Source organism: Poecilia reticulata, chromosome 6, assembly GCF_904066995.2.
Source record: "Poecilia reticulata chromosome 6, P_reticulata-male-v2, whole genome shotgun sequence".
Taxonomy (NCBI): Eukaryota; Metazoa; Chordata; class Actinopteri; order Cyprinodontiformes; family Poeciliidae; genus Poecilia; species Poecilia reticulata.
Genome location: NC_088835.1, coordinates 2,508,556 through 2,535,553, shown reverse-complemented (window position 1 = coordinate 2,535,553; position 26,998 = coordinate 2,508,556). Strand labels below are relative to the sequence as shown.

At 40.1% G+C, this 26,998-nt stretch overlaps 1 protein-coding gene across 2 annotated transcripts in view; it reads right to left on the bottom strand.

Annotated features, from left to right (window-relative positions):
- The window catches only part of znf609a (zinc finger protein 609a), a 44,273-nt gene that overhangs the window by 5,140 nt on the left and 12,135 nt on the right, over positions 1 to 26,998 (bottom strand). For both annotated transcript variants that reach the window (XM_008410898.3, XM_008410896.3), the window contains exons 4-7: positions 18,475 to 18,703; positions 12,130 to 12,217; positions 9,401 to 11,543; positions 137 to 509 (exon numbers count right to left, since the gene is read on the bottom strand). In XM_008410898.3, coding sequence (XP_008409120.2) covers positions 137 to 509; positions 9,401 to 11,543; positions 12,130 to 12,217; positions 18,475 to 18,703 — 2,833 coding nt within the window. The remainder of the gene's footprint in view (positions 1 to 136; positions 510 to 9,400; positions 11,544 to 12,129; positions 12,218 to 18,474; positions 18,704 to 26,998) is intronic.

The following is a 26,998-nucleotide window of genomic DNA, read 5'->3' as shown; positions in this document are numbered from 1 at the left end:
AATAAATCACTTAACAAGAACTGATTTTGTGTTCTATTTTTATTATATTTTTCAGAAACAAGTTAGAGGGTGAAAAACGAAAACGGTGCCAAAACGACACCCCGTTATTAAGATAACCAACATGAACCAACATTACCTGGGTAGTTCTGCATCATGACTGCAGGCATGCCTCTGTACCCGGGGTGGCTGGGATCAAAGCCCTGGCTGTAGCCATAAGGTCCCTGCATGTAGGACACATAGCCCTGATGTTGGGCCAGCGAAGAGGTGAACTGCATGTGGGGGACGCGGACCTCCTTCCCTCCACCTTGGTGATCCTCTGGGGGCAGTGGAGTTCTGCCCTCCACTCCTTTCACCTCCTCCTTCTGAAGGCTCTCCTTTACCCGCGGCTTGTCCTCCTTAGCCTTCCTGTCTCGCTCCTTCTCATCTTTCCACCTTTCTTCTTCTTGCTGTCTTGCAGCTTCTGAGTATTTACTGGGATACACGTAGGGCCACAGGCGAGAGTCTGGCTCCTGGGAACAAGAAGAAAACTTGAGAAAAGTAGTTTTATGACAGTTGTATAAATGTCACAGAACTAAATATGCTATTTATGAGAGATAATGCTCATTTCTGGAGCTGCTGTCACTTTCTCGACTTGTCATGTGTGCCAGCAGTTTCAGAACCATGTTTCAGGTGGGTTTAATTGTGAATTTAAGCACTTTTTGTGGAACATTGATAATGAAGTTTGTGTATCAAACATAATTGGCCTCTATTACTATACATGGTGCAGGTGTATTGGGTTAAAGGAGATATAATCTACACTGCTGAATGACATCAACATATCATGCTACTTTTGTTGTGATGTCAAAGTCTCACTTCATTTTTAGTCCATACTTTATACGTACGTGATGAAAGATCAATCAACAAGTGCCCCCAAATGGTTACTGCGGGTTAGGTCTAGCCATACCCACGAAGGTCAGAACCTACTGCTGAATGAGCTTCACAATGTGCTAATTTCAAGTAATTAATGACAAAGATCTTAACATGTTTAAAATTAGCGATTTTTAAAAAATATACATAGGTTACAGCCAGGGGTGAAGGTAAGGGAGTACGGCAGGGTACTGCGTACCCCTAAAAGATTTAGCGGGGGTATGCAGTACCTGCAAGAGAGGGGAGCGACTGTCTGCTGTAAAGAATCAAAGGGGTCACTGTGCAGCCGCGAGTGCGCCCACTAATTAGCCGAGACTGATTAGTTTTTCAAGAACAATCTAAAACACGACTTAATCAGTTAATAAATAACTTTTCTCCCATTTCTTATTGTTTCTGAACTGTTCGTGCTTTGCTAGAGCAGCGGTGCAACACATCGATCTCAGAAAGTTTTGAATCGATCTCGGCATGAGGTGGCAAACTGAACGCCACCAGGAGGCTGAGAGCAGCAAGTCCTCCTCTGGGTCCTTATCAAAACGTTTGTAACTTTATTAAAGAACAACAAAACATGTTCAAATTAATGATCCAACAACAATAATCTCAGTGATTATTGTTTCAACAAGGTGTTGCACAATTCTGTGCGTTTCAGTTTCATTACCAAGATAACTAGCAGAGTAGGAGTTTAAAATTAACGAATCAACCACCGCTGTGTTCAGGGAGCTTATTAATGATCGCAAAAATAAATATCAAGCCTGCAAACCTAATATCGTAACGGACTGAATGTTTTTAACGTAATCTCTGGTCGGCTTATGGAGCGCAGGAGGTTGCCATGGCAACGGGTCTGCTTAAATGACGGAGAGAGACGGAGAGTAAAAATGTGCGAGTGGTTTAGAGTTGATCACCTGTTCGGGTTGTTTTACCTTTGTCTTGGCTCATCACAGCCGCTGTAATTTCTGAACATTCAATAAACGACAAACTTGGACTAATTACCTAGTTCTTTGTGACTATACGTCAATCACAACAAACATCAAACACGGTAAATACGTTTCATTAAGTATTTAACAAACAAATGGCTTCTATCGCGAAATTGTGTGAAATTAAATTAATTGTCTAATATAAAAAATAGTTTGGTGCCGTCAGGGCTCAGAGTCTGAGAGGCTTTTCCTTTATCAAACAATTTTGTGTTTTGCCTCTTATTTAGTGGACATATTGATGTTGATGAGATTTTCTCCAAAATAATAACCTTTTTCAAGCTTTATAGCTTCACTGTTGAAAATGAGGCTCTAACATTCACAAATGACATTTAAATAAAATCCAGTCCAACATCTGGTTTGAGGTGATTCTCTGGAACCTGTTGGAGGAAAAATATCCCAACTTCAGAAGATGTGCTTTTAACCTAACAGAGCTCTGTGGTTCCTCCTGTCAGTATGAGAGTCAGGGTGAGGAGGCGCCATGTTAGGAAGAGAAGTGGAAGCTGCAGGATATTCAGAACAAACAGGTCATGATGCTGGGCTACTGATTATCCCTCTATCTGGACACAGGATCAATATAACCAGTTTAAAATATAAAATGAATGGTTATATGCCAGACATGGAAAACTGGGATGACTCCATGCCATGATGTTCAGAGTTTAGGTCTCATGGCATCTCAAGGTGTCAACATTGCAGCCAGTGGGTTGAGGGAAATGCAGCTTTATTTTGTAGCAATTTATTTTTCTTTTTTTTTTTTTTGTTTTTTTTTTTTTTGTCATAGTACCCCCAAGAATTTAAAACTACTTTCACCCCTGGTTACAGCCACCACCTATGTATTTTCACGTTTCTGTTACACCAATAAACATTACAGTTATGGATGATGAAGTCACTTCGCTTGGTTCATTTTTGCTTCAAAAAAGCAATCAGATGTAACGCTGGATAAGACTGCTGTTCTGTTCATGTTGTGCTAAAAGGAGTTAGCCTATCAGATAAGCTATTCTGGCCTAAAACTAGGGCTGTATAAATAAATCGATTTGGCGATATATATCGATATTTTCCGCCCTCGGAAAGTATCGATTTATCATCAGCGAGTATCGATCCGTTAAACCACAGGGGTCCATAACCTTGTAGCTCTTTTTAACGTCTAGTTTGTTACAGCGTAGCAGCAAGACTCCGCCTCCCTCAGTCTGTCAACTTATAATGCACATTATAAACTACACATCAGTTTTTAAATTGTGTTAATTGTGTTAATAGGCCAAGTATAACTGGAGTTATGCTAAAATTAGTAAACCATATTTTTCCGAATGTCAGAGAAATGTCAAAAGCGCCGCCATTCCCCGGTTTTTCAGATTATATGAGAGGGAATGAGCTTCCAAACGTACGAAACGAAACATTAGATTCCTATGTTTTTGGAAATGTAAAATCTTCAATAAATAACGACGGGCTGTATTTTGTTGCTGAGAAACAAAGTAAAGTTGCGCAAGTAACCGTGAAAGAGAAGCGGAACGGAGAAGCGGAAAGGAGTAGCGGCGCGAACGAAGCAGCTGCAAAAGCAGCAAGATCGCGAAATTAATGCAAATTTCGACTGGTAGCATTCACTTCGTAATTAGTTTTTAGCTTAGCGGTTTCTGTTCTGTATATAAAGGATTACCTGAAGAATGAACATGGGTTGATAACATCCGGAGCGGGCGCGCAGCGGCGCTGTGTTTTGAGCAAGAAGACGAAGAGGAAAAAACCCCAGCCGGAATCCGCGGCACAGTGAGGATTTCCATGATAACAATGGCTGATCGATCATTTTTATTGGCAACAGACAAAGAGTATCATAGACTGAGAGTATGATGAGATCCTGGCAGTCTGAGAGGCAGCTACTCAGAGATCCAAGCAGGGGAATAGCGGCGCTGCGTAGCTGCAGGGAGTCGATCACTACGGGGTGAGACGGACCCACTACTTTCTGCTTTCTACTACTTTCTACTAAGAAAGCAGCTTACAGCCACGGCTAACTCCAGGAGCCAAGGTGGAAAAGCCTTTTTCCCCATAGTCCAAAAGACTGCTTTTCTCATTTGCATATTGAGAGTCTACAGAGGCTGATAATCTCCCCACTCTGCTCCTGGATTACCGTGTAAACTTTTGAGTTTTATGTCAAATCCACATGAATTAAATGACAGAAACTAATTCTCTCTCTGCATCTTTGATTTATTTTGTCCAGCTGCAGACTGTTGGACTGTCCAATCAGAGTCAGGTATTGTGTAGTTGGTGCTTTTACCCGACGGACCCTCCGAGGGTTCCAGCTGCCATGTGACCTCGACTCGCTCTGTAAACAAAGGCTCCGCGTGCCTTTAAATTTTTTTTTTTTTTTATTATCCGCTAAAAGAGGCTTTAATCTTTCAAAAACTATTCCGAATAAAGGTTTGGCCCAAAAAGTTAAGATTTTAGAGCTATTTAAAAACAGCTGATGAGATTTAAAGGTCCTCGGGCGATTACGCAACTGCCTGGAAAACCCCCGATCAGCTGATCATCACGGCCATTTTATGGCTTCACGTGAGAGTGGAAAGACTCTCAGAGTATGGCACAAGATGTCGGCTACGCAAAATCATGAGGTATTTTCCGGAACCCGATCTAAATGTGTGCGTAATTTATGCGTTCTCGGCGCGTTCTCGGTGCGCTCTCCGTGCATAAGCACGTGTGGTACACGGGAGTCTGAGCACGTGGAGTTATCTCGGTTCCGTGAGTTCAGTTTTGATTTATTTATGATAAATCGATCATAGCAGCAGAAACTGGACGATTTAGAGGCTTTTGAAGGCTTTTGAACAACAACGGTTTTTCGATTTGCTACGAGTGGAGCTAAATCTTCTGATAGCTGGTGGGATTCGGATGAAGAGGAAGAGGAAGAGGAAGAGCAGGACACAGCTGACAGACTTGATCTCGGTGATGTGTAAGTTTCCCCCCGCAATTTCACACAATATATTTGATGTTTTGGTTCTATTTATTTATTTATTTCAGTGATTATATGCTTGTAATAACGGCAGGAAGTAAAACCACGTGGTTATTTGTTTATTTATGTTTTACTAAAATATGTTTTATTTTACTAGTAAGGATTTCATGTTTACTTTGGTTCATTACTTTGTATAAACCTCTAATTCTTCAATACTTTATTTTTATTTATAGTCGAGTGGAAGCCGAACCATCAAGCTCAGGTGGAGCTGACCTCCCCCACCTCCCCCACCTCTCATGATTCTTCACCTTCTTTGAGGTAAGATGTCCATTTTTTTGGTGGTGATGGTGGTGGTGGATTTTCAAATTGTTTATTTGCTCTTTTAATTATTCAAAAGTATTTTTGACTGTTTTATCTTGTTTCAATAAAGTTTTCTATTTGGAGTCAAAGAAAGAGCTTTCACATCATCATTATTATACATATTACACTGTGCACAATGGTACATTTTGCATATAAATGGGGTAAATGTCATGACCATGGTTATTTATATGTAGAAGTGTCATTAGATGGTAATAAGCTCTTTAATTTTAACAACCCCCAGTATTGATGTAAAAACAATTTGGCACAGTTTGGTGACATTTTGGATAAATGTGCCAAAATGGCCTCTCCGCCTAAGAAATTTCTCACTATACCATTCTAATAAATATGATTCATCTGATTGAGTCCAAATTTGGTATACTTTTACACACATTTAGATTTAAAGTCTGTACTACTTTTTTGTGTTACAATACTATTTTGGTAGTGTTTTCATGTTTATTTCAAAGAAATTTTGGCGAGGTTAAAAAATGCAAAATATTTTGTATTTTGTCCCTAATATTTCAGGCAGGGTCAAAGCTACAATGGTGCTGACACCAGAAAACCATTCTATGACATCTTACCTTTACAGAGGTACCAAAAGTTTCTTATTAAATCTAATAGCTGTGAGGCTATAAGTGATTTACTTTTGTGTGTTTTTGTCAGGCGGAAATTTATTTATACCCCTCAGGGTGTAAGAGGTTAATCAGTTTTCAGTTAACTAAATTCAAGTCTATGGAACAAAATGCCACTAAAATCACTCTGTCCTTCTAAAATCTTTCAGGAAATTGTAAAAATGCACTGAATCGCAGTGAATTGTACTGATCAACAAATATCGTGATACATATCGTATCGTGACCAGAATATCGTATATCGTATCATATCGTGAAATTATTGTATCACTACACCCCTACCTAAAACAACATCTTAATGCTAAACATGTAGCAGCAGCTCAGACATTCCAACACTAATGTCAGCATTAACAGTCACATTTCTACATGATTTGTTTCATGAATGATTAGGAGTTCTTAAAATATTTGAAACCTGAATGGCTAGACTAGCACTTCGCAGCAATCTGATGGTTGAAGAACCTAAATAACAGATAATAATAATACATATATTTGTTGTTGAGCTCATATTCTAATCTATTTAAACCAATAATTCAATTCCACTATTAATATTAATATTTATAATAGTATGTTATATGCAGGGCTTAAAGTAAAAAAAAATCCTGAGCCTGAAACTTATAGTTATGATAGAAATTAACTATACCATTGCTATTGCCACAGTTTAATAAAAAGTGTTTTTGAATAGTGCAAACAATTGCTTCTAACAATACAATTAACAAGCTAAAAACTCAAACTTAAATAAGACTTCAGTACATTTCAACTCAAAACAAAATGTAAAATGTCTGTGCCCTAAAGGTTTGCCTTACAGGCAAAAATCCCTCAACATTATATAAGAGTCCTTTCAGTCAATGTTTTTGCAAGTAATTTAGATCATGCAACATTACCAACTAACTCAGTGTTTCTCAACCTTTTTTGGGCCAGCGCCCCCCTAGCCTTTATCCAGGTCCCTCACCGCACCCCAACAAAGAATTTATAGACTACTTTGCACTGACTATTATTTTATTATTAATATTACTATCACTATTGTAGATGTTTTGATTTTTATGCTTGTTTCTGTATTTATCATCAAGATAATTTCCCAGAGAACAAAAAAGTCATGGGAATAGAAATTATTTTCACAGGATGAACATTCAACTTAAAATTTGTAGGCCTGACAGCAGCCAATCAGAGTGGAAAAATATTCTTGTTCTTTGCCATTTTCTAGTTGTTAAATATTACACAAAATGAGAAGATAAAAGATGAACAACATGCCAGTTTAACTTTGAACTATTTGCAAACGACTGAGCACTGCAACATTAAAACATGGATAGAACTGTAGCTACATTAATCATAACTCTTCTTCTCTTCAGAGTTTCTGTCGGTTTCTGGTGGTGCAGCTCTGTGCTGCCTTCAGGAGAATGGGACATCAGAGTATCATCCATAAAATTTCACCCATATGTCATTTACTGTGCAAACTAAAGTTTGCACAGTAAATGACATAAAAACTAAAGTTTCAGGTCCTTTTAATGCCATACAAATATGAGAGAGAAACATGGATTATATCTTTATATAGACCTGATATTGATTTATAGATTAATAGTTTTACTGGACAGAATTACAAAGAACAATCTGGTTCTTATCAATCCTATGAGTCAAATTGAAGTGTCATGGAGTCATCAGCCTCTGACTTAACACCGACATGAAATATATTGAAGAAATAATATAACAATCTAATTAAAACATAATAGTGATAAGTTATTTACTGTTATGGTCTGTAGATTATTTATTTTCAGTACTAGATGTGGTTCAACAACCCATGGCACTTCAAAATATTATTTTACCTTTTAGCTGGAAATAGTGTCTGTTTATTCTTGCCATACAGTCCTCTGTATTTATTATTGCTCGAAATGTCTTGCCATACCAGTTTATTCCTCTGTATTTACTTTAGTTTCTTAGTTTATTCTTGCATTTTGTTCTTCATTCATTTCCAATTAGTTTCCTTTGATTAGTATTATCTTCTCTTGGTTTATTGCTATGTCCACTTTAGTTTCTTTCCTGTTGCTAGATTTACTTTATCGTTTATTGACTATCAGTAATCTTCACTTATCACCTGCTGCGCCGCCTAATCATCATATGTTTCACATCATGTGTTGATTTTTCACTGTTCAGCGTCGGATTCTCTGTTTTTATGCCATAATTCACATCTAGTTCGTCGCTCCATTTTATGTCCCGCTTCTCCTGTTTCAGAGTTTTGCGCAATGTGCGTGTCGTTTTTGTTTTTTTTTAACCCCTGGTTTAGGGCGGTCGGGAAACGTATCGATGGGGAAAAGGCAGACTGACATAAACCTTTTAAAACAACAGAAACAATTGTGGTATTTTGATTATTGAAATTTAAAAGTGTTGTGGTACCATTGTTCTATCACACCCATTTCATACCGGACCACTTACAGCACCGGTGTTAACGCTATAAAATGAACGCTCTCTATCGTGGTATCACCCATGATTTCTTTACTTAAATGGGTTCAGTTTTCAGAGGGATACAAAGTGAGGGTATCGTGATTTTAGCAATGACATGTTTATAAGAGCGATTTTCTGTTGTCCTTCCGTGGAAGCGGGCAGCTTTCAAACGGATATAAGTTGCTGCTTTGACATGATCACAGAACTGCCAAAACATATGTACAAAAATCCTCAATAAAACATAAAATATTAGAAAATCACACACCAGACAAAGTGAATCTCAGCAATGTCATCAGCCAGTGTAACGCTGACCTGATGCGGTCAAGCTACTACTAGCAGGAGCTGAGCTGCGCCAAGAAGCTACAAACACTGGATAGAAGGAGAGCTGCCATCGATACCGTTGCAGCCAGGCATGATTTAATGTTACGAAATACAGTTTTAGCAAGTTGCTCAAAGTCTAAACTGGTATTGTTGTGATTGTAAGGTGTAAAGTTCACCTTCGACCAAACGCCCCCCAAAGGAATCCCAGCGACCCTTTTGGAAAAATTTCCGCCAACTTCCTGTCCTCTTTCCTCTAGCCATGCCCAGCGCCACTTGTTTTCAATTTCTTTCTCAAGTAAACGTGTTTCTTTACCGGGTGAGACAAACTCCATCTTCTTTCATATCGCATTTGATTTAATCGCCGAACCATTTGATTTAATTGCCGTTTCTTTTCTACAAACCGTTTTACAGTCATTGGTCAAGAACACGGGAGCTAGAATTCTGATTGGCAAACATCTTTGTCTATTTATCTAGTTTGGTTGAGGCGGACCGTTTGGTCAAAAGCCGGAATTCCGGCCCCCGGCCGGAGCTCTTTAAGCTCCTTGTGAATCTATAATTAACTTCAAGACATGACCTGTTCTGACATATGGGATGTTCTTAAAAATAACATTAACTTAATACTCTGACTGTGGTCATGCATCCAGTGAAGAACCATCAGTAATGTCAATTTCAAAGTTGCCAAACGATTAGAATGAAACAGTTTCCCCCAGCATTAAGGAAACCTGCAATTATTAAAATTAAATTATATAATTGTTACATTGCATTATATAAACTAGTACTGCAGCCTAATTTATACAGTATTTCCTGAAACCTTCTTATAAAGCTCAGAACATAAACGTGCAGAAATGCATTACCTGTCTGTACCACATGGTGGAGTCCACACCTGTTGATCTGCCTAGTTCTATCCCTGGTTTGGCCTCTTCTTTCCCATGGTGACTCGTTTCATGAAGTTTCATCTTGAGCCCTTCAACCTGGGTGCTGGGGATTTTCATCTCCTCTCCTTTAGCCATAATGACAGACTTGGCCTGTTCTGAAGCTGCTGCAGGATCTTTAGACTTGGCCGGGGTGATCAATCCTTTAGACCCCAGGTCTGTGAGGCCGGGGGCACCAGAGACTGAAGGGGGACCTGAGGTCTTCTGCTTCCACTCATCTTTACCAAAAGAGTCACGGTCTTTGCTTTCCAGCTTCTTGTCAGATTGCTGCTGCCTCTCCTCGTATTGCTGACGGTAAGCAGGGTTAGAGGCCAGCAGGTGGTTATGATAGGCAGGATCAGAGGCATAGGAGTAGGGGGCCACATAGTACTGGTTGTAATACAGAGGTTGGGAGTACATATTGGAGCGCGGTTGGATGACTGATGGCTGCTGAGGACCCAGTTCTGCCTTCCTCTCCTCTGGAGGCTCCACCTTAAGTTTGCCCTCCTCTACCACCTCCAAGTCTTCTTCCTTCTTCACCTTCACCTGTGTTGCCTCCATTTGAGCAGTTGCTCCTGGTACTGCTCCTGGGCTGGGGTTTGGGTAACTTGGCGAGTAGTAGGAGTCATAGTTGGGGTAGTATGGCGACTCCTTACTGGGAGCCTGAGAAGGGAACAGTGTTTTCTTGGCACCTTCACGCGGTCCCTGATCAGGATCTGATTTGACCTTCACACCCTCTGCCTTCCCTTCTCCATCTTCGCCTGCATCAGAGATGTCAGAGTAAGCGGGGCTGCTGGTCTTCACAGACACATTGTCAGCACCGTTCTGGTTCTGGTGCAATGGTGTTGCTAAGCCAGCCTCTATCCTGCTTGCGACGCCAATGGACGGACTTGGAGCATTGTCGGAGAAACTGTAGACCTTATCAGCCTCAGCTTTGATGCTTGCCAAACGGCTCTGGTGAGCTTCCAAGCAGCCATTTAGCAAACTATCTGTTGTCTCAGAGTATGGACTTTTTCCCTCCTCCAGCCGACCTATCTTGTTCATTGCTACAGGACTATCCTCCTCCTTCCAACTGTCCCTCTTCTTCTTGTCTTTCTTTTTCTTGTCTTTCCCAAGGGTGGGGCTGCAGGAAGGGTCCGAGTGTGAATAGGGTTTAGTTTGGCTGTTTTTCAGCTGGGGGCTGCTGGGTACAGACTGTACCACTGAGCTCAATGCAGGAGACTGTGCCTGGGGAGAGTATGATGACGCAACCCCAAGGGGCAATGGTCGGCCCATCTTCGCACTTTTCTGACTTGATTTATCAGGTTTGCTGTTGACTGACATTCTTCTGGCCTTCCTGTCATCCACTCCATCATTGCTGGCCTCATCGGTTAAACATCCTCCCTCCTCACCACCGTCGGTGGCCTCAGGCTCCCCATCCCCTGCCTTCTTTTTTCCCTTCAATGTCTGCTTTCCTGACGAGGGAGAAGGGACATCAAAGCCCCGTCCTTTGGGAGTATTAGAGCGGGCAGGAGAGAACGCAGCACCATTACAGGAAGCTGAGTCATGCTGGACGACAGAGTCATCCCCATACTCACTGTCCCCATCCTGGTCTAGTCGTACATCATGGTCATTATGGGCGCGAGCCTGGTGGTACTTCAGCCCGTTAATGTGTTTGTATTTCTTGTTGCAGTTGGGATGGGGGCAGTCGATAAGTATAGGAGAAGGACAAGTCCGCTCCAGTTGTGGGGGGGCCAGAGCTTCTGTTTTCCCAACAGGTACAAGGGTCCCCACACCAGAAGAGTTGGTTCTCATGCGCTTTGAGGCTTTAGAGTCCTCAGAGCTGGAGGTAGGTTCCATGTCAGACACAGGTTTAGTTTTCCTCTTGGCAGAGGAGGGGCTGGCCTTTGCATCTTCACCACAACCCACCACCACACCCCGGCGCCCTTTGCTGGTTGCAGCAGCTCCACGAGTCTTGCTCCCACTGCCTTTACTGTCTGATGAGTTGCTGTTGTCATTCAAAGGCGTGTTGGTGCTGGGTCGCATCCTTTTACCCCGCCCACGGCCACTTCGCATCTCCATGTCACTGGTGGGGGACTCACAAAACCTGTAGGCAAACAGAAAATGGAGTCTAAATGCTTTTACTATCATGTGTGGTCAACCTTCTCTGTACTTTATAAAGTTCAGTCTATACTCCCATCTAAACCTCTCTCATTTGCAGTTTAATGTAAAGTCAATAAAAAGCCGTTATCAGGATTCCTTCAGGTTTCACCAACTCAAAAAACAATGATGTCTGAGCATTATTCAAATTTTTGTGTGACAGAAAAGTCCAGCAAGAACCAAAAAAAAAATTAATATAAGGTAAGAGATTAAACAGTACTGCCACAACAAAATCTAAGACCTGTGATCAGAGTATTTTTGGCCAGCCTACATTTTTTAGTAAATGTAACACGTTTTAAGGGTGTGTGTACACCATGTGTTATACACTATGTAATTTTGACGATGTGATCTAGGAAATACTTTCTTCTTTACTTTCTGATTAAATGAAAACTTAATGAGCCCAAAATTGATCCTATCCCTAGAAGATTTGGGTAGTCAGAAACTGTTAGTTTTCTAAATTGATCAGGCAACATGCATCTCCTAATTCAGTAAGCTGCTAACCAGTGAACTGTAACTGGAATGTGTTTACATACCTCGGCGGGGCCCAGTCGTGTCTTGTGCAGTCCAAAAGGGTCCCAACATATGTCTTGTTCCTCCAGGTGACATTAACCACTAGCATCCCTGTATAAAGGAGAACACAGTAACTAAACTATCACAATGGAATTAATGCATACAGTTTAAAGACTAGTGCTATGACTTGTTTTAATTGTTTAAAATGAGGAAGACAATTAAGTATGTATCTTTTATAAAAAATATATTTTTTTACGTATTTGTTGAAACTGTCACTATGTTGTGACAATTTTGTATGAGACAAATAAGCTATAAAAATAAAAAACAAGCTTCTCTACCTTCTCCCAGTGCTACCTAGAAAACAACCAATCAGGGCCAGGAGGCAGGTCTTAGCATTCCACCCAATTGTGTGGTGCTGCAGCTACCCACTTCTTCCTCCACCCCTCACTCTCCAAGTTGTTTCTCTACCAGTAACACAGAGCAGCAAGGACATGAGATTGACAGACACCGCCAAACCTTCCTCCTGGTTCTGATTGGTTGTTTTTGGTTGGGACGACACGGAAGCAGTGCATTTCTTCAGATGGCAATAGCCCATCTGAAGAGTGCTTAAAGGAGCACTCCAATATGCAATACTTTTGACAATATATCAATTGATTTATAAAACACTTTGAAAACAGCTATTAACTGCACCAAAGTGCAAAAAATAGTGAGCATTCAACATCATTGACTGGTTCTGTCATACCACATCACCTGTTCAGGCTGCTATCACAGCACGATTCAGTTCACTTCACTTTACTAGGTCCTCGAAGGGAAATTCATTCAGCCTGTCAGAAATTTTGCAGGACCATATATTGTCCCAGAAATTACTGCGATAATCAATAATATTCTTGTTTTGTGACCATTTTCAAGTAATATAAAGGTAATGGCTAGGGATGCTCCGATCAGGTTTTTGCTGCTTCGAGTACCTCAATTCTTAAAATTTCTCGAGGACAATTTACCTGCCTCGAAGCTTCGTTAATTGATGTTTTATTATTGGTGCACCATGTTACGGCCAGAACTTCATTTGCGTTGCGTGGAGCTCTGACTTCCGTCTCTGAGTTGTTGACGAAAGCCAAGTGTTAGAAGCATAACGTCCCATTTTCAAGTTTGGCCCGTGGGGATTTTATTGAGTGATGATAATGCCCAGCTTTTCATCGTTTTTGGGGGACCAATAAACATCCTTAAAATGAATGGCGCGATGCCTGGAATACGGCAGCCTTTCTCCTCCTGGAGCTGCTGGTTCAAAGCGAACGGCGGGAAGAGCGCTGCAGGAGTATTTATACAGACTGAAAACGGCGGGTGGCTGAGTAGTTGACGGTTACAGTGTAAGTGTAGCTTTATGGACGAACCGCACAATAAATTTCATATCATCCCGGTCTCAACAAACGAGTGGCAGAAATCATCGTGGCGGTACATGGCTCAGCAGGCCCGAGCTCAAATCGTGACACCGGCAGCTACCGTGGCACTTCTGGTGGCAGGTTCCATTAGGTGTCACGGGTGCCACTGACTTCGGCTGACTTTGGCACCTGCCAAGGCCTGCCGCAACATCATACTGGCACTTCCGGTGACACCTGCCATTAGATGTCACGGGTGCCACTGACTTTGGCTTACTTCGGCACTTGCCAAGGTCTGCCGCGCCCTCATACTGGCACTTCCGGTGACACGTCCCATTAGGTGTCATGGGTGCCACTGGCTTTGGTACTAGGTGTTGTTGAGAATTTGTTTTGGGTTTAATCATAATTATTATTTGGGCTATTATAATTCAATAAGTATTTGAGTTGCAGTTATTTCATAGATTTAGTTAGCATTTGATAGTATCTGGTTCAAAATGGACTATTTGTGGACCTTTAACAGAATGGACTACATATCTCATGACGCTTTAGAACTAGTAGAAAAATAACTTGAAATCAGACGAAGAAGAAAGAATTTTGTATGTTTTTTTTCGCAGAAAGAGCTATGTTAACTGAGTTCCTACACTCTGTCGTAGATCATCGTGTATGATTCATACATCCTATTTATTCACTAAAGTTCATCTGAATAATCCAGAAGACTCCTTTCGTCTTAGAATTATTCGAATACACAACAGGTGTCACAGGTGCCATTGGGTTTGGAACTTTCGAAACAGCTGAGTCTAGCTTCCCCTAGATCTGCCTTTAGGTGTCCAGAGTGTTTCAGAGCTGTCACAACTGCTGCCGCTGTTATGGAGGATGGCAATGCCAGTTTTTGTAATACGTGTTATCTATATTGCCCGTTTATAAAAAAAAAAAAAATTCAATGGTAATTGTATTGTTTAATTATCAATTTAACACCTTTAATATTTTTGACGGAATTTAATTGATTTAATTTAATCGTCATGGAGGAATAATATTTTATTTGATTCTGATGTAGTAAATTCACACGTTGACTAAACATACATTTTACGTAAGACTTCAAATGATTTCAGGGAGGGGTTTTATTATACACAAAGATTTTCTTTCTTTGTCATTGAAAACTTAAAATGTAGGTTATTGCTATTTAAGGTATTTACATACATAATAGATATGTTTTTATTTGTCAATAAAAATTGAGAAATAAATTCCTATGCATATACTTTGCGACATAAACTTTAAAAAATGTTTAAACATATTTGCCAAAGAAAATAATATGCAAACTTGACAATTTTCATTTATAAAAGCATTTGCTTCTTAAGTATAACCCAACGTAATTTTTGTTTCCCAAAATATGTAATACCCTTGTTCTTAATGCCGTTTAGGATACACATATTGTCAACGCTTTTGAGGTGTACATGCCTTGTGTTTTGACTTCAATGTAAAAAATTTGAAGGTGGTTTGACTTGAAAATGCTATTGAAATGCATTTTGTTGTTCTGATTTTATTCATTGTTTCATCTTTAAAATTTTCATGACAATGTCCAGAACCAGAAACAAACAGGGAGAAGAAACCTTCATTTATGCAGCAAAATCTGGAATAAACTTCCTAATTAATGAAAAATAGCAGATATCAAATATATTAAATAACAACAAGTAATAACTCTCAATTTAAAACTGTTTAACAGGCATTTTTGGAAAATTATAACACGTTTCCAAAGAAATTTGCATTAACTTAAAAAAACTCTGAAAGTTATAGTGGATGCTAGGGGTGTAGTTATGCAATAATTTCACGATATGCTACGATATACGATATTCTGGTCACAATACGATATGTATCACGATATTTGTTGATCGATACAATTCGCTACAATTCAGTGCATTTTTACGATTTTTTGAAAGATTTTAGAGGGACAGAGTGATTTTAGTGACATTTTGTTCCATAGACTTGAATTTAGTTAACTGAAAACTGATTAAAAGCACCAACTACACAATTCCTGACTCTGATTGGACAGTCCAACAGTCTGCAGCTGGACAAAATGAATCAAAGATGCAGTGAGAGAATTAGTTTCTGTCATTTAATTCATGTGGATTTGACATAAAACTCAAAAGTTTAAACGGTAATCCAGGAGCAGAGTGGGGAGATTATCAGCCTCTGTAGACTCTCAATATGCAAATGAGAAATGCAGTCTTTTGGACTATAGGGGAAAAGGCTTTTCTACCTTGGCTCCTGGAGTTAGCCGTGGCTGTAAGCTGCTTTCTTCTAACTGCTAAAGTAGTGGGTCCGTCTCACCCCGTAGTGATCGACTCCCTGCAGCTACGCAGCGCCGCTATTCCCCTGCTTGGGTCTCTGAGTAGCTGCCTCTCAGACTACCAGGATCTCATAGTACTCTCAGTCTCTGATACTCTTTGTCTGTTGCTAATAAGAATGATCGATCAGCAATTGCTATCATGGAAATCCTCATGAACAGAGCCAAGCCAAAAACTAATTACGAAGTGAATGCTACCAGTCGAAATTTGCATTAATTTCGCAATCTCACTGCTTTTGCAGCTGCTCCGTTCGCGCCGCTACTCCTTTCCGCTTCTCCGTTCCGCTTCTCTTTCACGGTTACTTGCGCAACTTTACTTCGTTTCTCAGCAACAAAATACAGCCCGTCGTTATTTATTGAAGATTTCACATTTCCAAAAACACAGGAATCTAATGTTTCGTTTCGTACGTTTGGAAGCTCATTCCCTCTCATATAATCGGAAAAACCGGGGAATGGCGGCGCTTTTGTCTGACATTCGGAAAAATATGGTTTACTAATTTTAGCATAACTCCAGTTATACTTGGCCTATTAACATAATTTAAAAACTGGTGTGTAGTTTATAATGTGCACTTTAAGCTCAAGTTGACAGTGAGACTGAGGGAGGCGGACTCTTGCTGCTACGCCATAACAAACTAGACGTTAAAAAGAGCTATAAGGCTATGGACCCCTATGGTTTAACGGATCGATACTCGCGGATGAAAAATTGATACTTTCCGAGGGCAGAAAATATCGATATATATCGCCAAATCGATTTATTTATACAGCCCTAGTGGATGCCTGGTCTATTACTTTCTTGGGAACTTTTGCACCGTCATGGAACCATGCTGAACATAATGTCACTCTGGAATCGTCAGCTCTGACATACTTTGGCCACCGAGTAGTGGCACCTAGTGGTAGCTATTATCAGCTGTCGCAGAAGAGGTCCCATCTGACATGCAGTCAGTGCAGGTGTTCTATCTTTCTCTGCCAAGTTGGAACACCAGCTGAATATTTAAATATGTATGAGGATTATGTTTTAATTAAGATATGTTTTATTTCTATTTATTTGAAAGAAAGTTTTTCATATGCTACATTCTATCCTAAACAGATGGAATGAGATCACAGCAGCCTGTGGCACCTATGGCATCTTACCCAGAAGCTCGTGGCACAAGTGGCACCTTATGGCAGCTGTCAACATGTTTTCACTGAGGCTCTTTATTAGATATTTTAAATTGAAATTTGTGACTGTATCCAAAATAGACCAGGGCATATTTGCTTTTTTGAATGAACACAACACTTAAGAGGAAATGCAATACTTTGTGCCAGATCCACCGGTGTTTTTTTTAAATGACGAATTCACTCATATTACATCTGACACAGAAGCTGTGGTATATGTAGCTGCGCACATGTAGGCTGTAGCCCTACATGGGCAAACCCATGTGGGCCCACCATGGAAACAGCGGACAAACCCATATTGGACCTATATAGTCTGCCCTCCTTTTCCCCATATGGGGCCCACCTAGATATGCTGGCTGGGATGGTTACTTTTGTCATGTTGACCTCAACTTTGAAACATTGAACTTTAACCTCTATTCTCAACCTTATCAGCCCGATTTCACGTGAAAACCTGTTCAATGCGAACACTGTTTCCACCGGGTAATTTAAGTTGTGATACTGAGTACATGGTCATAAAAATCTATCATTGCATGGATATGTCTGGCAGACGTCCGCAGACTGAAGTGCGCCCGAGTATGTTGGGGCCTCATGGCAGCTGTCACTGGAAGTGCTGTGGCAGCCCCTGGCAGATGCCAAAGCAAGTGGCACCCGTAATAGCTAGTGCCAAAACCAGTGGCACCCGTGACAGATAGAGCCGAAGCCAGTGGCACCCATGATACCTACGACCAGAAGTGCCAGTATGAGGTCACGGCAGCCCTCAGCAGGTGCTGAAGCCAGTGGCACCCATGATACCTAATGACACCTGCCACCAGAAGTGCCAGTATGAGGTTGCGGCAGCCCTTGGCAGGTACCATATCCAGTGGCACCTGCGACACCTGTTGTATATTTGACTAATTCACAGATGAAAGGAGTTGACAAAGTGTAGGAACTCAGCTAACATATAGGGCCACTGGGGAAAAAATTTAAAAAGTTCTGACTTTAATCACAGTATTCTGAGAAAAAGTTAAAATTCTGACTTTAATCTCAGAGATTAAAGTCAGAATTTTAACTTTTCTCAGAATTCTGCAGTAATATCTTTACAACTACAGTGCCATCTTTAGATATTCACAGTACAATTATTATGTAGAGTATTATTCCAGAAACTAGAGACCCACCAAATTCTTGTTTTATTATAGATCTGACCTTCCTGTTCTAATTTCTTTAAAAGAACACAACCCAAACATCTATCATAGAAGGACTAGTTGTGAATCCAACAGAAAATCCAGGAATTACAATATTATCCACAGTTAAGTATCTCATGATCTATCCTTCTACCCTGTATCTGATTTTCATACTTAAAAAGGTGCATCAGTGTAAGTGCTGCTGGGTGATGCACTTCTACACCAAAAAATGGTTTAGCTCTTCATTTTGTGTTATTTAATGAACATCTCCACATGATTACTCTCCATAAAGACAGCTATTGACAGAGTCAGTTGTTTAATTTGTGTTAGGTTGCTCACCATCTTCGGTCTCCTGCCACACAATTCCTTCCAGGTTAACGCTGGTGCCAGGTTCACAGGGCCCCAGACATTCCGGTTCAGTGGCCAGAGATGCTTCTGCTGTGTTCACTGCAACGGAGCGCGTGCGAACCATGATTTGCTCACAAGAGGACGAGATGTCGCTGCTATTAGCAGGAGGACCGAGGAGGTGAACAGGAGGAGGAGCACAGGTGGAAAAGGGAGATTCCATCTGGAGGAATAAGCGGACAGAGAAGCCCTGCTGTCAGTCACATTCACAAGCAGTTAGGTTTCAGGCCAAGAAACTCTGTCATCCCCGTTGTTCTGCAGATATATAACCAGACTTCTTTTTAAAAAAAAGTATTAAAAAAATGTATATACATATCACTAATGTGATTACTGCAGGAAAAAATTAGAGCATAAATAATACACCAGAAGTCCCATCTTGTTCCTCAACACCCATGTATTTTTTTTAGCTACAAACAAATGCAGGTCTACTGCTTCTGTCCTGTTCCGATTAAATATAATGTAAAATGTCTGTGGAACCATCTTTCTGTTAAAATGGTTTTATTATATGTAGAGCCAGAACTTTTTTTTTTTTTTTTACAAAGAGGGTACGGAGAGGTTAATTTTTGCTTCAAAAAACGATCTGATGAAACACTAGAAAAGACTGTTCTGTTCATGTTGTGCTAAAAGGAGTTAGCCTATCAGAGAAGCTATTCTTTTTATTTTTAATTTCTTTTTGATCAAAGTCTTCTTACTTTTTTTTTTTTACATAAACCACAAAACACTGACGAAGACACACACAACAGAAATCCCTCCTACCCCACCATTCCCCTGCCATACTGGATCTACTACCCCAATATGTATCCACCTTGTATTCATACATCAGTCGATGCAAAGCACAGGTTTGTGCGTAAATGAAAGAGACAAATATTTTACCTATACACAGATTTATCTGCTGAAATTTTTTCTACGCAAGATATAAATGGCTACCAGATATCAAAGAATTTGTTTACAGATCCCCTAACAGTATACCTGATCTTCTCCAAATGAATGTAAGACATAACCTCTCTTAACCAGTGTCCCTATACTGGAGGATGTGGATCCTTCCATCGAAGAAGAATGAGTCTTCTAGCCAGTAGAGAGCAGAAAGCTAACACAGTCCTCTGATGTTTGCTGAAGGAAGCCTCTGCTGGAGCCACCCCAAAGAGAGAGGTGAGTGGTGACAGATGAACAGTTTGTCCAAATATTCCTGAAAAGGTATCAAAGATGCCTTGCCAGTATCCGTGTATCTTTGGACAAGTCCAGAATGTGTGCAAAAGTGTGGCTGATGATTGTTTACAACGATCACACGTTGAATCCAAGTCCCTTTTGAATTTGCACAATCTGTCCTTAGACCAATGTAAACGATGTACTACCCTGAATTGAACTATAACATGTTTCAGACATATTGAGGATGAATATATATTTTGAATAATTTGTTGCCAAACTGTGTCTGATATGGATTCCTCCAAGTCCATCTCCCACTTGCACTTCAAAGAATCTAAATTGGCATCATTGTATGAACTGAGCAAAGAAACTCTACTAATAGAGCATTTTGTTACAGACTTACACATCAGAATCTCATCTATAAGAGAAGTTGGAGGACGAAGAGGAAAACATCCAGAGTTCGACATTACAAAATGTCTCAATTGTAAATATCTGAAAAACTGTGACTTGTGGATGTCAAATTTCTGTGTTAGCTGTTCAAATGAGGCAAACTTATTAAGATCATTTAGAGAAGTTATTCCCTTTAAACCCCAAGCATTGAAAGCAGAGTCCATTAGTGAGGGAGCAAACATGTGATTATTTGATACTGGAGCAGACAAATAATCATTCTGTAATTTTTAACAACCTCCTGCACTGATTCCAGATTTTTATTGTGTGAGTTACTACCGGATTAGAAGTATAAGTTGAGACTGGTTGATTGAACGGTAACTGGGAGCAGAGAGAGAGCTAGATGTAATTAAATTCCTCTCTAAGGTCACCTAAGTAGGAACAGGATTGTCTTCTCTCAACCAGTACAGTAAGGCTCTAACGTTAGCCGCCCAGAAGTAATATAAGAAGTTGGGGAGTGACAAACCACCAAGATCATGGGGTAGCTGTAGCATCTTACTGCCTATCCGTGGATGCTTTTTATTCCAAATAAATGACAACAACTCTCTATTTAAATTGGTAAAAAAAAAAAAAAAAAGTCCTGGTGAGGAACACTGGCACGCTCTGAAATAAATAAAGTAGTTTGGGCAGTATTGCCATTTTGATCACGTTGATTCTATCCCCCAGGATAGAGGCAGGGATGCCCATGTAGCGATGTCCTTCCAAAGGTTCACCAGGAGAGGCAGTTTGCTGTATAGAGATCTTTGTGACTGTGAGTAAACCAAATACCAAAGTATTTAAATTTGACAGAACTGATTTTGAAAGGAACTGGGCCCATATGATGCTCTTCTATTGGGGTCACAGGCATCAATTCACTTTTTTGAAGGTTAACCTTATAGCCAGATATGTTTCCAAACCTCTGAAATAAAATAAGTAACTCAGGGATACTAGACAAGGGATCTGAAATATAAAGAAGTGTATCATCAGCGTATAAGGAAACTTTATGTTCAGTGCCAAACTGATTGATACCTTTAATTTCGGGGTTATTCCACAAAGCCACTGCAAGTGGTTCAATCGCGATTGCAAATAAGAGTGGAGAGAGTGGGCACCCCTGCCTCGTACCACGTTTCAATTCAAAATAACTGGACAGATTACTGTTAGTGCGTACAGCTGCCATTGGCAACGTATATACAGTGGGGAAAATAAGTATTTAGTCAGTCACCAATTGTGCAACTTCTCCCACTTAAAAAGATGAGAGAGGCCTGTAATTGACATCATAGGTAGACCTCAACTATGAGAGACAAAATGTGAAAAAAAATTTGAGAAAATCATTTTGTCTGAATTTTAAAGAATTTATTTGCAAATAATGGTGGAAAATAAGTATTTGGTCACCTACAAACAAGCAAGATTTCTGGCTGTCACAGACCTGTAACTTCTTTTTAAGAGGCTCCTCTTTCCCCCACTCATTACCTGTATTAATGGCACCAGTTTGAAGTCGTTAACAGTATAAAAGACACCTGCCCACAACCTCAAACAGTCACACTCCAAACTCCACTATGGTGAAGACGAAAGAGCTGTCGGAGGACACCAGAAACCGAATTGTAGACCTGCACCAGGCTGGGAAGACTGAATCTGCAATAGGCAAGCAGCTTGGTGTGAAGAAATCTACTGTGGGAGCAATAATCAGAAAATGGAAGACCTACAAGACCACTACTAATCTCCCTCGATCTGGGGCTCCACGCAAGATCTCAGCCCATGGGGTCAGAATGATCACAAGAACGGTGAGGAAAAATCCCAGAACCACAAGGGGGGATCTAGCGAATGACCTGCAGAGAGCTGGGACCAATGTTACAAAGGCTACCATCAGCAACACACTACGACGCCAGGGACTCAGATCTTGCAGTGTCCCCCTGCTTAAGCCAGTACATATCCAGGCACGTCTGAAGTTTGCTAGAGAGCATTTGGATGTTCCAGAAGAGTATTGGGAGAATGTCATATGGTCAGATGAAACCAAAGTAGAACTATTTGGTAAAAACACAACTCGTCGTGTTTGGAGGAAAGTGAATGCGGCGTTGCATCCAAAGAACACCATACCAACTGTGAAGCATGGGGGTGGCAACATCATGCTTTGGGGCTGTTTCTCTTCAAAGGGACCAGGACGACTGATCCGTGTACATGAAAGAATGAATGGGGCCATGTATTGTGAGATTTTGGGTGCAAACCTCCTTCCATCAGCAAGGGCAATGAAGATGAAACGTGGCTGGGTCTTTCAGCATGACAATGATCCCAAGCACACTGCCAGGGCAACAAAGGAGTGGCTTCGTAAGAAACATTTCAAAGTCCTGGAGTGGCCTAGCCAGTCTCCCGATCTCAACCCCATCAAAAACCTTTGGAGGGAGTTGAAAGTCCGTGTTGCCCGCCGACAGCCCCAAAACATCACAGCTCTAGAGGAGATCTGCATGGAGGAATGGGCCAACATACCAGCAACAGTGTGTGCCAACCTTGTGAAGACTTACAGAAAACGTTTGACCTCTGTCATTGCCAACAAAGGATATACAACAAAGTATTGAGATGAACTTTTGTTATTGACCAAATACTTATTTTCCACCATTATTTGCAAATAAATTCTTTAAAATTCAGACAAAATGATTTTCTAAATTTCTTTTCACATTTTGTCTCTCATAGTTGAGGTCTACCTATGATGTCAATTACAGGCCTCTCTCATCTTTTTAAGTGGGAGAAGTTGCACAATTGGTGACTGACTAAATACTTATTTTCCCCACTGTATCAACTTCACCCATGAAACAAATTTAGGACCAAAATTAAATATCTCCAAGGTCTTAAAGAGGTAGTTCCCAGGGTTTCCCCCAGAAAACTTGCTAAGCCGATGGTCGGGGCGTCAAGGCAGTCCACGATGTTTTTGTATTAAAAGATGTTAAGTTGACAGGAAATTAGACTCTGTGAGACTTTGACCAAGGATATCTGAAGATTACAGCTGCCGAGACCAAGTGCCATCGGGTATGAGTTGACCTGCTCCCCCTCAAAAGCCTCACTCAGTAGACTTAGGTTAGGGATAGGAATGAAGACAGGATGTGATTGATTTTAAATTGATTTTATTATATTCTTACCAATTTCATAATCTTTGGGAAATTAACCTGCTTGTCATATGCCCCTGCTAAAGCTTGCTTAATAAAATTATATTCTAAAATATCAATGAGAATTGTGGACAGTGAGTTTAATTGTGTCAGTTTAAATTATTATTGGTTTTCCGGAATGTAGTAAAGTTAACATACATGATTCTAGAGATGTGGTGGCTTTGTGTTTTCCTCTGGTGAGTGTTAGAATAATGACCCTGGGATTTAAGTCTAAGTCACTAAACCCAATCTAGCCGTTAACAAGTGCCGTTATTTTAAGAAAGGAGCTACCGTTAACAGGAGTGGTTGTAGGGGTTACGCAGCTGTGAGGGCTACTCAGCTGACTGTTCCTCAACTGAAAAGGGTCATAACTTCTGGATTGAAGGTAGTTAGAGCTAGACGAGTCCTTTCCGTCCCCAGTTTGACTAGATAATCCTCCATAAACTACCTCTAGGGTAAGACCCAAGTTTTGGGGATTTTCCGGACCTGTTAGACAGAGAACTGGGCAGTAGTGAGTCCGAGGAGTTGTGAGGCGTAGGCGGGGCTTACTACTCTAAACAGGCTTCAGTAGCTCTTTCATTTTGTGTTTAAGTTTTTAATCGTTACAGAAACTGTTTTGGTTGGTCGAGTTTATGAGACGAGTTTCTCAAATCTCCGTGTGGCCACGCGCATTAACTCTAAGTAGATAACGCATTTCCTATGGTTTGATGTATCGTGTAACCGGAAAAATAATACTAAAAATATAATAAAATAAGAGTTCTCCAAAGGATCACAATTCCTCACAGTAAGTTGGACTTTAAGTCACAAACAGAAACTTAGAATATTAAGAAAAGATTTCTGACATGCGCAAATAAGTTTGTTTAGCAAATAATTTTCACTTCATGAGACAAAAATGGGTGATCTGATTTTAATTTTTAATAGTTTTTTTTTTTAGTTAAACTCAGTACTCTTTTCTCATGGTGATAAGCATTAACAATTGAATTTATGCTTCTTTTTTTTTTCTGCAGTTCCACATTAAAGTTTGACGCAGCTCTGCTTTCCTGAATGGACAATCTTCATCTCCACTGCAAGTGTAGCAAACAGGCAGCTCTCTTTATAGATTACAGTCCACTAAAAGGTTGCATTGTGCCCTTGTTTATATTTTCAATAGCGTAATTCTGTAAAGCCAAAACATGTCTGGGGGTCTAGCTCTGATTTACATATCTTGCTAAATTGCAGGTTTGAATATTGCAATACATTGCATACATATAACGCACTGAGTGAATGGGGAAGTTTGCGTGTTGCGGTGGAAAATTGAAGCACGTCAAAATGCATCAACACAACGAATCTAATATGGCATAAAAACAATGCAATACTTGACGGAGTTTGGCTACATCGAGGCTCACTGCAGTAAAAAAAGACATATGGAGGATCAGATAGCAGGTAAAGCAGCGCACATCTACAAACACTCACCCGGATTAGCATGACAGTCAGAAAGCTAAACAAACAACCCGCAAAATTATTTAAGTCTTCAAGCTGCGATGTAAGACACTGGTTCTGATCTCGTTGTTGAACCGCTGCTACGCGCTACAGGTAGTAATATTCAGTGGTGGAGAAAGTACTCAAAAGATTTACTTAAGTAGAAGTACAAATACACAGACAAAAATGCACTCAAGTAAAAGTAAAACTATCACATTAACATTTGCACTTAAGTAAAAGTAAAAAAGTACTGGCTTTTAAAGATACTTAAGTATTAAAAGTAAAAGTAATTGCTGAATGGATTACCTAATCGCTAATATCTTTAAGTGTACCGATCGTATTCAATTTTAATACATTAGAAATGTGGCATTTTAATGAACAATGCCACAGATAAAGCATGTTTTTATTGTGTTTACTCTAACATAGTTTAGACTTAGATATATGATTCTATGCATCATAATTTCAGGGATGGAAGCATCTTGTCTCCAGTCCTAACATAACATGAACTTCACTTTTTTTGCCACTAGTGGCATTAATTTTTAAAGAAATCCAACAGAAAGGGGACGGAAAGAAGGTGGGTGGGAGAGGACAGGCAACCAAGGAGCCAGTAGCAGTGTTGTAGTCAAGACCAGCACCCCTCGCTACATGACACAAAAAAAGACTTTTACCTATCAAAATTGCTTCTCAAATTGATCTGAAAGATCCACATTCCCATAAAACACCTAGATATTAAATACTTAGAGCTGAAATAAATTTAATCAGTAAAGATCCGTCCAGAAGAATCGGATCGTTCCTGAATATCATATCACTTTATTGCACTTTGGTACCAGCGTTGTCCCATATATGCGACACCTCAGTCAACACCTCCACACAATAATTCAGCGCATGAGTGACAACTTTTTTTAATCACAGATGCAACATGTATCTCAGTACAGCTAGCTTTGCTAGCAACACGTCCACAGAGCTTACCTTTCTTTAAGCCTTCCTTCCAAGTGATGCTAAAAGTTGGACAAAGTCCCCACCGTCTGTGAAAGCGAAGCGCTGCTGATTTCACATGTCGCCATATCGATTTTATGCAGCGCTATTATATTACTGACACTCAGAGGAAACCACTGCACATGTCTTGGAGCTCCGCGTGCGAGTAAAGGTGGAGGCAATGGGTGACAACAGACACATAAGTCACGTTATTGCTCGGATTTTACGGCGTCACCTTAAGTCCCTGAACTTCACATTTTAACGAAAAAAAAGAACAATGCGACTTGGATGTAACGAGTAACGCTCCTCACTTTTGTAGAAATGTAGTGAAGAAGAAAGTACATATACTTACTGTAAAATGTAGTGGAGTAAAAGTAGAAAGTACCCATTATTAAATCTACTTAAGTAGATACACGAAAATTGTACTTAAGTAATAGTACCACTGGTAATATTTCACAGACGGAGCCGCTTCCGCTCCACCTGGTAGTGACTCTCACACCAAACCTCTGCTTAAAGCTGCAACATCTAACCTAAAAATATTAATTTTACATACATATTAAAACCTTCGTTGTCCTAACATGAGACAGATAATCTCTGACAAAATAATCGATCTCCTCCCTGTTCTGCATAATTACTCCGCTCAGTCAGAAACAGCCAATCAGAACAAGCAGTAATTAGCTAGCCGCCATGCTATCAGGAAGTTTTCATTCAGTAACTCTGGATTGTTTATTGTAATGGAACCTGTATTTGCCTTTGAATGTTAAGTTTAATACTTGAATTTTTTTGGCAATGTTGAGAGGTTTTATTTTGGCTCTTTGCATTATTTAGCCTCTTCAGAGCCTTCATATGTTATCAGTCTGTTAATGATAGTATTATCAATAGCAGTATAATTTACACAATGCCTGTTTTGTTTAGTTTTCTTCTTGGAAAAAGTTATTAAAAACAAGTTTTTGTCTAAATTAAGGTGAATTCATGGTTCCTTTTTCCACATAATGTAACAGGTAGTGTTTATGATTAAACAAATAATAATAATTATGTGATCGGTATCGGTGATCGGCCCTCATGCGTTATCGGAATCGGTATCGGCAGGAAAAAACCTGATCGGCACATCTCTACTATAAACCTATCTATTATAAACCTAAACTTTAGGAATAAATCTGCTCTGCTAGTGAAATGCTAAGAGCAACACAGACGCTTACAGCCCAGCTTTAAAACAACAACAAAACAAAAAAACTTTTTATTTGATTTTATTGTTATTATTTTCCTAGAAACGTAAACAAGCAACGCTTAGCCTGGTGGCGCGGCTAGTAAAGCATGGCTGG